Raw genomic sequence first — 12,355 nt, forward strand, 5'->3', positions numbered from 1 at the left:
AAAAAAAAAAAAAAAAAGAGTAGAATGCAGTCTAAATTAGAGGAAAGGAGTGGCTACTGACATGCAGACTGCAGAAGAGAGTTTTAGATGTGCTCTATGAGCACATAGAGGCACTGTGTAGACATGCAGATGAGGAGGGAGTCCTACTTTGCTTGAATTGGTTTTCTTTCTACCCCAACCCCCACCTCATTAGGGTTTTTCTATGTAATCCCTGGCTGTCCTGGAACTTGGTCTGTATACCAGGCTGGCCTCAAAGTCAGAGAGATCTATCTGCCTGCTTCTCCTTCCCAGTGCTGAAAATAAAGGCATGTGACACCACCACTGAACTTTGATATTGTCAATGAAAAGTCTATACTACAGAAATAGCACATACTATTGTAAAAATTGGAAAACACAAAAAATATACAAAATAATGGAAACCTACAGAGCACTGCATAGACACTTTCCTCAGACTATAGTTTTATTTTATACTTGTCGTGTATGTTTGTGTATACATACAGATGTATACATTTTTAGCTTTTTTTTTTTTTTTTTTGGTTTTTGAGACAGGGTTTCTCTGTATAGCCCTGGCTGTCCTGGAACTCACTCTGTAGACCAGGCTGGCCTCTGCCTCCCAAGTGCTGGGATTAAAGGCGTGCGCCACCACCGCCAGGCAGATATATACATTTTAAAAAGAGAAACGGACTTGAGAGATGGCTCAGTGATTAAGAGGACTGACTGCTCTTCCAAAGGTCCTGAGTTCAATTTCCGGCAACCACATGGTGACTCACAACCATCTGAAATGGGATCTGATGGCCTCTTCTGGTGTGTCTGAAGACAGCAACAATATACTCAATACATAAAGTAAATAAATCTTTAAAAAAAAACAAAACAAACCAGAAATAGGTTAATCTTTGGAGTTGTTTAGTTATTTTAATGAGATAAATATACATCCCACAAGGGTATACTCGCTTTGTCCAAAGAAGTTTTGCTTCATGTTTCTGAACAGAGTAAGAATTAGGAATGGGGCTTTTAGCCTACTAATCATTTGACCTGTTGAGAATCTAACCTGAGTGATTGCAGAAGCTTCATCAAGGGTGTATAAACATGAACAGGGTGTGTGGCTGTGCTCATCATTACTGTTATACTGCGTTATCCACCAAAGGGAACTGGCTAAGTAAACTATGGTACTCTGTGAAGTAGCAGAGAAGAAAGGCGGTCTGTGTGCTGAAAAAGAAAGCATTGGGACAGGTGGGTGAGTGTGAGGAGGAAACCTATTTACATAACACCTTTTCTAGAAAGCCTTTCAGGAGGAGTTGAGAAGTCCCCAGATCAGATACCTATGTAATAGTTGCCATTTATCAGGTTCTCAACTAAGCATCAAAGGTAGAAGAATGGTACTGTGGAGCCTGTTGTCATGGAGTCACAGAAAGAGAGCCAGCCGTTCTACCACAATACAACTAGATGCAGCACCAGGAGAAAGATAGGTTGAATCTTTGACATGTCTCAACCATCTTGCTAGATGCTCTATATCTGATAGTGTCTATTATCATGTAAAATAAGTGTCCAAAGAGAACCTACAAACCCTAGAACCCCTCCGTTACCCTCTGAAGAAAAGTAACTGTCTCCAGAATCCTATTCAAATATACGAGTATAACAGCCAGATAAGACATGAAACCAACCCCTTTTCTTTGTTCATGTTAGACCAGACCAGGACTCAACACCTCATTAAAGACAATATATAGGGTGCTGGGCAGTGGTGGAGCACGCCTTCAATCCCAGCAATTGAGAGGCAGAGGCAGGAGGATTTCTGAGTTTGAGGCCAGCCTGGTCTACAGAGTGAGTTCCAGGACAGCCAGGGCTACACAGAGAAACCCTGTCTCGAAAAAAACAAAAAAATAAATAAATAAAGAGTACACTTAGTGTCAACCCAGATGAGATAATCTCTAATTTTACCCACTCAAGCTCTAGCTGTCTATCTTTCTGATTTATATACAAAACTCAGAGGACAGGATCTTACTCTCTAGTTCATTTGTTATCATCTAAAGCAGAGTACAGCTTATAGTAAATGCTTAATAAATATTTGCTGAATGAATGAATGAGTGAACAAATTTCCCAATATACTAAAAGACCATACTAGATGGATTTGAGGAAGGGAATACCATGAAATGAGAACTAGGGATCAATTCACAAGTACAATTCTTAGGTATAAATTTTCTTTCTTACTAAAATTTGCATATAACCCCCAAACTAATACTGGTAGTGCCTTTAAAGTCATTCTTGGTGTGATGGTTAATTTTCATTGTTATCTTGACTAGATTTAGAATCACCATGGAAACATGCCTCTGGGTATGACAAAAAGCTTAGTGGAGGAGAGACAACCCAATCCACCTAGACTGTGAGCAGCAATATCCCAAACCCATTCTTTTGAGTACATGTGGTGAGCTGAGCATTCATCTCTCTCTACTTCCTGACTATGGATGCAATGGGACCAGCTCCTACTGCAATGACAGACTATACCCTTCCATCTGTGAACTAGAATAACTCCTTTTTGACTTAAGCTGATTTTGTCAGATATCTGTCACAAAAAGAAAACTAAATCATGCACACGGATATGTAGATAGCAGCACACTTGTTCTTTGCCCTTGTCCTGAGCTAAGATGGAATAAGGCAAAGTTGGACACCTTGTTGGTTTGGTGCTCATACAGAGAAGCCAGAGGAGGACAGAACAATAGGGGTTAGTTTTGTGCTAAAAGTTCTAGCTTTGGGGTTAAATGGACAGAGTCTGTGTTTTAACTCTGGCACCTGTTAGTGGGAAATCACACCTCTGAAAATCGTATTTTGTTGTGTAAAATATAGGGGACCAAATCTAACATGATAAGTAGTTTTCAAGATATAAGATTATAATCTACATAAGGCATGTAGGTTAAGGAAATGCAGCTGAGGAAGTCTAGAGGAATGTGAGCTGAGGTTGGAACATGGAGGATAGGGCTTCTCTCATGTCCCACACCCTGAACCGCAGAACTCTCTTCATTTAATCCTTGGCTTTAAAGGTCTCTCCTCTACTAAACTTTAAGATCAAGGGAAGGAAGTACAAGCTACCATCGTCTAAATTTCCAAACAAGAAACTACTAAGCACAGATTTATCAAAGACATGGTAGGTACATTTGATTTTCAAATGCAGACTTACAACAGTTACAATAGTGACCAACTCAGAAATCTGTAGTTTACCCATGACTTTGACAACTGCTATAACTGACATAAATCACAACAGTTTTAAGATCCCACACTTTCCAGTGTGATTCACTAATAAGAACCAAACATATAAAGACTGCTTATAATTCCCTCTAACAGACTTCTCTACTACAACAAAAATCTTACCACAGCAAAACACAAGGAACTATACTATTATATGTGCTACAAATTGGATAAGAAAAATAGTAAAGCAAAGCTTACAAACTCCACAACAGTGAATCTGATGCTAAACTACAACCTACTTTTCCTTTTTTGAGAACCAAGAAAAACGATTCCAGATATAAAGTCATGAAAATGACAACATGAGAACAATGCAGTTTGGGGGATATATATATGTGTGTGTGAGAGAGAGAGAGAATATATATATCCTTATTCTCCCTCCCTTTCTGCCCAAAGTACTAGACTCTTATTCCAATACTCAATTTCCTCCAGCTTCCAAAATAAAACCCCTATTGTCTAATATTCCTCAACTTCTAAAATCTCAGTTTAAAACTACGAGTGATGAGCTAATTTATTTGCAGTAAATGTCTGGCATATTTTTATTTGGGTTTGAGACAGTGTGAAAGGCCATCTAAAAACATATGGTTAGAACCACCACAGGAAGCCAAACACTGCCATACTATGAGGTACAAACAAATTCTCTGTAAAGACAATGCTGAAGGTCGCCTCTAAGCTGTTGTAATTAATTCTCTCAGAGGCTCTGTGTGATAATCACGCATGTCCCGTATCTTACAGACATCCGGGATGACCAGGCCCTTCCTAAGTGTAAATTAGTGCTCTAAGCTGAGTCAGAATCCCGTTCCATCCACGTAACAGATTTCAAATTGGTTGCTGCTGGCAAGTCTTTTCACCTGCATTTTCAGCAGTTTTAAGCAAAAGCACTTTATGAAGACAAAAATTCTAGAGGAAGGGAGTGATTAAATGGCATGTAAGGGGAGGCAGAGATAGTTTAAGCAAGCCCACTGCAGTTCCGAACCTTGCAGAGCCTGTGTTCAGCGTCGTCATCTGCCTCTCGCCTTCACCCTTCCAGGTGCCTTCAAAAAGCAAAGTGAGAGATGTTAGTTTCCAGGGGAAATGGGGCTGGAATCCCGAGGTCGAGGGTGAACGTCTCGGAAGGCAAGAGAGAGGAGAGGCGGCCGGAGGCGGCAGGTCATAGCAAGGATGGTGAGAAAGGATGAGGCGAGAAGGAGCTGGCCCGCGAGCGCCAGAGCGTCGGACGGCCTGGGCCCGGGCCGCGCCGGGAAGGGGCTTTGCGCGCTCTCGGACAGCCCGCGGGGAGAGGGGCTCTGCGCGCTCCCGGGCAGCCCGAAGGGAGTGGGGCTGTGCGCGTCCCCGGATGGCCAGAGGATCCAGCCCGGACGCCCGAACCCACCTGGCCGCGCGGACAACGCCGCCCCGAGCTCCGCTCCGCACCGCAGTACAGCGCCGCCTCCCGAGAGCTCGAGCCTCGGCGCACAAACGCTCGAGGTACCTCGGCCGCACACGCGCGCCCCGCCCCGCCCCCTAGCGCCAGTCATTGGCTGACGGACAACGCCCCATCCATCTATTGGACATCAGAGAATGCCGCTCACTTACCTGGTTTTTATTGGTCTAAATGTGAAACAATGCCCGCCCAGCTCTTTCAGAAGTTCCAGCTTGTGATTGGTCTGAACGTCTGTCCATTCGCTCCGCCCTCGTTGGAGAAGCCCAGCTCTGATTGGTTGAAGAAGCACTGGTCATGCCTAGATTTCAACCCAAGGATGAATCACCCCCACGTGGGGGAGGAGCCCGAGTGCGACGACTCCTGGTTTGTTTACAATGGCTTCTGCTCCAGCTTGATCCATTGGCTAAGCTTGGAAGTCTGTGTCACTTGTCTGGGTCACTTTAGAAAGAGGGAGTCGGACTCAGGGATTTCCTCAGCTGTCCACTAGCTAGAGATGAGTTTTGAGAGCGGGAATTTGCTTCTGTGTTAAGTCGCAAAGTTAAAAGTAGGACTATTTCGGAGATTGGAAAGACAGAAAGGGATCCTTCCACGTTTTTAGAAACAAACTTGACTTTTTCAGTCCCAGCAGGCTCGAGAAGGAGGCAGGAAAATCACAAATTCCTCAGGGCCAGCCTTAGCTCATTGTGAGACCAAGTCTCAGAAAAACAAGGCACACACACACACACACACTTGTTCTCTCCTTTGGGTTTAAGATATCTGTACTAGCTGGTTTTGTGTGTCAACTTGACACAAGCTGGAGTTATCACAGAGAAAGGAGCCTCCCTTGAGGAAATGCCTCCATGAGATGCAGCTGTAAGACATTTTCTCAATTAGCGATCAAGGGGGGAGGGCTCATTGCGGATAGTGCCATCCCTAGGCTGGTATTCCCTGGGTTCTATAAGAAAGCAAGCTGAGGAAGCTAGGGGAAGCAAACCAGTAAGGAACATCCCTCCATGACCTCTGCATCAGCTCCTGCTTCCTGACCTGCTTCAGTTCCAGTCCTGACTTCCTGTGATGAACAGCAATGTGGAAGTGTAAGCTGAATAAATCCTTTCCTCCCCAACTTGCTTCTTGGTCATGATGTTTGTGCAGGAATAGACACCCTAACTAAGACAATATCCAAACCTTAAGTTATATCCATAAAAAGAAACTAGGATGTTGGTGGCTGGAGTGGTGGATCAACAATTAAGAGCATTTGCTGCTATTGCAGAAGCTGGATTCAGTTTTCAGCAGGACGTGGTGATTTACAACCACCAGTCACTCAAGCTCCAGGGAATTAGATGCCCTTTTCTGGCCTCCAGAGTACTGTATGCACATACATACTTTCAGTTAAAGCACTCATGGACATAAAACTTTTTATTAAAGTAGAATTAAAAAAAAACTCATACATCTCTGTCTCCTCCCATACACTGTACTAATTACAACCATAATACAAAATAGAGTTTTAGGAAAGGAGTAGATAAATATAATGAAGATATTTGGATAAATTCATCATATAACATTAACTTTTCCTCCTCTCTCCTAAGGGAATATTCTCCCGTAATTGGTCCCTTAGGTACTCAGGTCTATCACCCATTCTTTTTTTCAATGAATCTACTTCTAATGGATGGATTTTTAAAAATTGTACACATTTTATGTGTTCGTGTGGTAATGTGAAGAAGTCAGAGGACACCTAATAGGAATCAGTTATCTCCTTGACCATGTAGGTGTTGAGGCTTGCCCTTGAGGGGCTAGGCTCAGTAATAGACACCTTTACTCTCTGAGCTTCTTGAAGACCCAAACTCTGATTTTATGTGTGGGTGTGTGGGTGTGGGTGTGGGTGTGTGGGTGTGTATGTGGTGTGTGTACCTGTATGGTGGTAGGTACATATGTCTACAGGTGCCCATGGAGGCCAAAGGCATTGGATTCCCCTGGATCTAAAGTCATAGGCAGTAGTGAGCTGCCTAATGCGCTAGGAATCAAATTCAGGTCCTCTGCAAGAGCAGCAAGTGCTTTTAACTGGTGCACCATCTCCAGCCCATAGGAGGTGATTCTTTTTCTGTGCTTTCTTTAAAAAAAAAAAAAAAGAGCCAATAAGAACTGGAGTTATAGGCAGTTGTGAGCTGCCAAACGTGGGTGCTAGGAGCTCAGTGGAGGTCCTTTGCAGGAGCAGCATGTTCTCTTTATGGCTGCTTAAGTTTCTTTTGGCCACACTTTTCTTGCTTGCAAATGTTCATTGCAATGAATTGTTGGTCTGTTACAAGGCCTCTGGATTCTGTCAAATTATCAATACTGGAATATTCCTAGGAATTCTCTTGGATATCCTGTTGTTGCTCTATCTCATAGAGATCCTGTAATTTTAGATCTGTAGGACTGACCTTTCTATGCACTCCAGAAGTTCATCAATTGGATAGATATTGAGGTAGACCAATTTAAAGCAGTGGATCTGGGCCTGAGAGGTATCTGAGCCTGCCAGCTCTCCTGTACCCACACCACGAGGGTAGGCTCTCCTTTCCTGTCCTGACTGGCCCATCCAATGCCACAGCCAGCAAGGGGCAGAGCCAGCTATTTCACTCACATGCCCTCAAGGCTGGCTCATATGAGTCCATGCCAACAGGGCCAGCCCTTGTGTTGTCCAGATAAGATGTAGGGCCTCTGATGGTTCTCCTACTATCATGCCCTCGGGCCCAGGCGATGTGCAGGACTGTTCTCCTGAGTGTTGCAGCTGGTGAGGAACAGGTACAGTTCTCCCACACTTGTGACCCTGGGACCAGCTCTCCCATCTGCCATAGGTGTCAAGAGTCAAGGGAGGGGAGGAGAGCATCTCTCTCTCATCCTGCCACAGCACAGCAGACAAGAGGCAGGGTACCCAACAGATAAGTGGTGGGGCCAGATCTTTCATGCTTACACCCTCAGGGCTAGCTTCCCCAACCTCCAACTTCCACAATTAGGACCAGCTCTACTGTGCTTCCTGGACAATGCGTGGAGCTGATTTCTAGAGCACTGCAGCTTGATAGGGGGTGGGGTCAGCTCTCCTTCTCCCAGGCCCCCAGGGCCAATTCTCCCATGGTGCTCAGTCCAAGAGTGTGGTCAGTTCTGCACAGCCCTCAGATGTCCCCAGGTGGCAGCCCAGACCATGGACTTCAGCCTGGCCTTTGGTGGTAACAGACCCCTGCTGCTTCAGGGCTATAGACCCAACTGTGGCCCCTGGCAGCACAGGCCAGGACCCTTTCATGGTTCCAGGTGGCGTCACTGGCTATTCACATCCTACTGTTCTTTACTACCCACAAGCCTCCAGTTCTGCCTCTCTTCATTGTGCTTCATTGCCTGTTTTTAAGAAACCTAAATAAAGTAGGTTTTTTTTTAAAGATTTATTTTATTTATTTTATGTGTATGAGTACACTGTACCTGTACAGATATCATGTGTGTGGCTGCTGGGAATTGAACTGAGGATGTTCTGTCTGCCCCGCTCCCTCTGGCCCTGCTCCCTCCAGCGTAATTCACTGTAGCTGTCTTCAGACACACCAGAAAAGGGTGTCTGATCTCATTATGGGTGGTTGTGAGCCACCATGTGGTTGCTGGGATCCGAACTCAGGACCTTCGGAAGAGCAGTCAGTGCTCTTACCTGCTGAGCCATCTCGCCAGCCCTAAGGTAGGTTTTGAAAAAGAATCTAAGCCTACAGTCTCAGGCTTACTTTGTCATGGAGTGTTAGCTACTAATCATTCAGATGTTCACAGGTCAGAACACAGCACAGACATTCCTCTCTCCTCTCTGACATCTACTGATACACATGTGGTACAGCAACCACACCTGCAACCCCTCTAGGGTCAGATCTAACTTGGTTTTGGTCAAGACAGCAATAGGAAGCAAACTAGAACAGGTCCCTAGGTTGGCCCTCTGTTTTCAGGGGTACATGAAAACTACTGTCTTAGCTCCCTTTTCAAAGATTCCTTTTTAATTGTGTGTGTGTGTGTGTGTGTGTGTGTGTGTGTGTGTGTGTGTATGTGTGTGTGTGTGTGTGTGTGTGTGTGTGTGTGTGTGTGTGTTTATATACACGTGGGTATGTTGCCTATGGAGGATAGAAGAGGGCATCAGATTCTCTAGAGGTGGAGTTAGAAGCTGCTCTGAGCCTCCAGATATGGATTCTGGAAACTGAACTCTCATCTTCTTCAAAGGCAGTATTTGTTCTTAATTGGCAAGCCATCACTCTAGCTCCTACTATCTATTTTTTGAGACAGGATCTCTATATATAACCCTGGCTGACCTGGAAATCATTCTGTAGACTATGCTGGTCTTGAACTCACAGAGATCTGCCTGCTTCTGCATTGTTGGGACTGAAGGCATGTGCTATCACACCAGGCCCCCATCTTAAGTATGCTTGCTATTCAGTGAGATTTGGTGTTCATATTGTTACCCAGCAACCACCACAATCATCGGAAAAAAAAAAGTTTTTCATTAGCTCTGACTAAACTTCTAGACCAATTAAGTAGTAGTTTCTCACCATTGTCTCCTACCAGCTCCTGTCAATCACAAGTCTGTTACTTAATGTCACTGTCAGGACTGGGTGTTTCCAGATTCTTAGTGTCTTATTCAAAGAACTGAGAAACCATACATGCATTGCCAAGAGCCAAAGATACTTTATTCAAAAAGCAAAGAGACTGTACAGGTATGTTGCATGAGCAGTAAGCTCCTTGAGTTAGGGTACACAAATCCAGACTATCGTCCCCCAGCCTTCCTTTATGGAGTCTAAAAGGAGAAAGAGCTGGTTATTCTAAAGTATTAAGTGTGAAGGTCTCTGTTTTGACTGAGAGGCTTGGATTATATATGTTTTTGTTTACTGTATACATTCTTTCCCACAAGGCATCTGATTTTAATTGCATGCCTAGCTAGGCATAAGCCTGAGAAGGTAAATAGGTGTGTATTAGGATTCTCTAAAGAAACAGAACTAATAGAATGAGAATAGTGTGTGTGTGTGTGTGTGTGTGTGTGTGTGTGTGTGTGTGTGTGTGTGTGTACTTAATAGACTGGTTTGTAGGATGTGGTCCAGTTAGTCCAACAATGACTTTTATACTGGAGAGGCCAAGAACCAGCAGGTAGTTGTTCAGTCCTCAAGGCTGGATGTCTCATTAGTCCAAATCTGGCCCTGGAGTCCTAGAGGGTTCCTGGAGAGCCGCTGGTTATCATTCTGTGTTGGAATCCCTAAGAAGCTGGTACTGATGCTGGTGAACGAATAATGAAGCACCAGGATAGATGCTGTCAGTAAGAGTGAGGGCAAGCAGGCAAAAGGGAGTTTCCTTATCCCCTGTCCTTTTATCTGGGCTGCCACTAAAAGGTAAGGCCCATATTTAGGGTTGTTAGTCTTTCTGATTCAAATCACCTTATTAAGAAAATTCTTCATTCTTCATGCTGGGGCAGTGGTGGTACATGCCTTTAATCCCAGCACTTGGGAGGCAGAGGTAGGCAGACCTCTGAGGCCAGCCTGGTCTATAGAGTGAGTTCCAGGACAGCCAGGGCTACACAGAGAGAAACCCTGCCTTGGGAAAAAAAAATCACCAGAAAATAAAAACAACAACAACCAAAATGAGATAATCCTTCCCAGGGGTGCCCAGCAGTTAGGACTTTAGTTGATCGCAGATGCAAACAGGTTGACAGCCAAGATGAACCATCATAAAGGGTTTTCTCTTAAAAGTTCACAATATAGTTTGTCTTATTTAAAATATACCCCAAACTAATTCAGGATTAGCCCCTGTCTGCTGTGCTATAGAATGCCCTGCAGTATGTTGGGACGGAGACTGACCTAAAAAGAGGGAACTTTCAAGGGCTGCTAGGGAAGAATGGTTTACTCATGATTTGTTTCCCTGTTTGGGTGAGCGTGTACCTGCAGCTCGACTCAGGTGAAGATCCTAGGTTGCTAGGCGCTTTGTTAGAGAGGGGTGTGTGCATAGCCCAAGGTCTCAGGTTACTAAGCTAGTGTTATGCTTGCTGTCTCAATTCTACTTTTGTGTCTGTAAACTTAAGTACTATGGGAGAATCTCAAATAAGTGAAACCACACAGGACTTGTCCTTTTGTTCTTTTTGTAATTTGATGTCTTCCAAGTTCACTTATCTGTATGTTACTCTCTTTTAAGACTTAATAATACCCCGATACTGGATGCATCACTCATATCCATGATGGACATTCTTATTTCAAATCCTTTGCTTGTTTTGGAATCAGGTTATTCTAACTCATAAAAATTTCATTTTGTTTTTGTTTTTGTTTTTGTTTTTGTTTTTAAATAGAATTTCTTCCTGCAGCCCCAGCTGTCCTGGCATTCATTCTGTAGACTAGGCTAGCCTTCAACTCAGAGATCTACTGGCCTCTGCCTCATGAATGTTGGAATTAAAGGTGTGTGGCACTGTGCCCTGCTAGGACTTTATTATTCTAGATATCATTTCTTGTTCAGATACATACTTTATCCTGTGGGCAGCCCTGATCTACCCTTCCATTCTTCCTCTGCTTCCTTTTATCCTTTTTTTCAGCTTTGGAGACAGACCCTAACTATACACCCCCAGGTTGTCCTCAAACTCACAATTCTTCTGCCTCAGTCACCTGAGTGCTAAAATTAAAAAAACAAACAAACAAACAAAAAAAAAAACTGTAGCATCGTGCCCGGCTGGGTTGTCTTTATTTTATTTTTTCTCCTGCTGAGCATGCCTTTAATGTTTAAGAAGTATTTCTGGTTGTGTGGACCTAAGGAGTCTCAGACTGCTTAAGCCCTCCTTTCTTAGCAGTACCCACAAGCACCCCAGGAAGAAGCAGTGGGGCCATGGGAAGCCTGCTGTGGGGACAGAGCTTTTCTTCTTCTGTAAGAGTTGAGCATTTCGAGTAGGGTCCATTTGACAACCTGGTGAAAACTTAAAACATTTTCACTATATATATTCACAGTACATAATACTGTGTTACATGAGGATATTTTCATACAAGCATGGATTGTGTGTTTGGCATAGTCTCTCCCTCCCCGCCCCCACCTTCTTTCTTACCAGTCCTCTCTCTAGATTGTCCCCTGTGTCCTCTAGACAGCTTTGCATCTACTTTCATGGCATACATGCCTACATGATTGTATATATTTATAAAAAAATCTAGGTACCACATATGAGAGAAAGCCTATGGTATTTACCTAATTTGTTTAATTTGATGATCTCCCATTTCATCCACATTCTTACAAATGACACAATTTCACTCTCTTTTACAGCGGGGGGTGGGGGGGGATCCATTGTGTGTAAATACCACATTTGCTTAATCCATTTCTCTGTTGATGGACATATGGATTGTTTCCATAGCTTAGTTATGATGAATAGTACCGCAATGAGCATTGATGTGGCAAGTGTCTCTGTGACAGGATGAATTGGAGTTCTTGGGGACAGTCCCCAGGAGTGCTATAGCTGAGTCAGATGGAAGACTCAAACTATAGTGGAAAATCCAAAGTCTTTCTGGATTATAAGAACACACAAACATGAAGGTATACACACACACATACACACACACGGTGGGGAGCAGGTACTGGGCTGCACAGTCCAGCAAGGTTCTTGGAAGAAAATCAAATCAACTCAAGAGGTCAATGAAAATGAAGTCGGGCAGTGGTGGCACACGCCTTTAATCCCAGCACTTGGGAGACAGAGGCAGGTGGATTTCTGAGTTC

The 12,355-nt window shown here is 43.9% G+C and overlaps 1 protein-coding gene and 1 non-coding gene across 3 annotated transcripts in view; both read right to left on the minus strand.

The window, feature by feature from the left end:
* The window catches only part of Paip2b (poly(A) binding protein interacting protein 2B), a 28,533-nt gene extending 23,793 nt beyond the window's left edge, over positions 1-4,740 (minus strand). The window contains exons 1-2 of one of the 2 annotated variants that reach the window (XM_031382328.1): positions 4,607-4,740; positions 4,211-4,268 (exon numbers count right to left, since the gene is read on the minus strand). In XM_031382328.1, the coding sequence (XP_031238188.1) occupies positions 4,211-4,239 (29 nt within the window). In that variant the 5' untranslated portion in view covers positions 4,240-4,268; positions 4,607-4,740. The remainder of the gene's footprint in view (positions 1-4,210; positions 4,269-4,606) is intronic. The other variant, XM_031382326.1, reaches the window with a different exon arrangement.
* Positions 4,741-8,380: 3,640 nt separating this feature from the next.
* LOC116100165 lies at positions 8,381-8,508 on the minus strand. The gene has a single exon (XR_004122510.1). It is a non-coding gene; the product is annotated as a small nucleolar RNA SNORA17 (small nucleolar RNA).
* Between the last annotated feature and the right edge of the window lie 3,847 nt (positions 8,509-12,355).

Source organism: Mastomys coucha, unplaced genomic scaffold (assembly GCF_008632895.1).
Source record: "Mastomys coucha isolate ucsf_1 unplaced genomic scaffold, UCSF_Mcou_1 pScaffold20, whole genome shotgun sequence".
Classification (NCBI taxonomy): domain Eukaryota; kingdom Metazoa; phylum Chordata; class Mammalia; order Rodentia; family Muridae; genus Mastomys; species Mastomys coucha.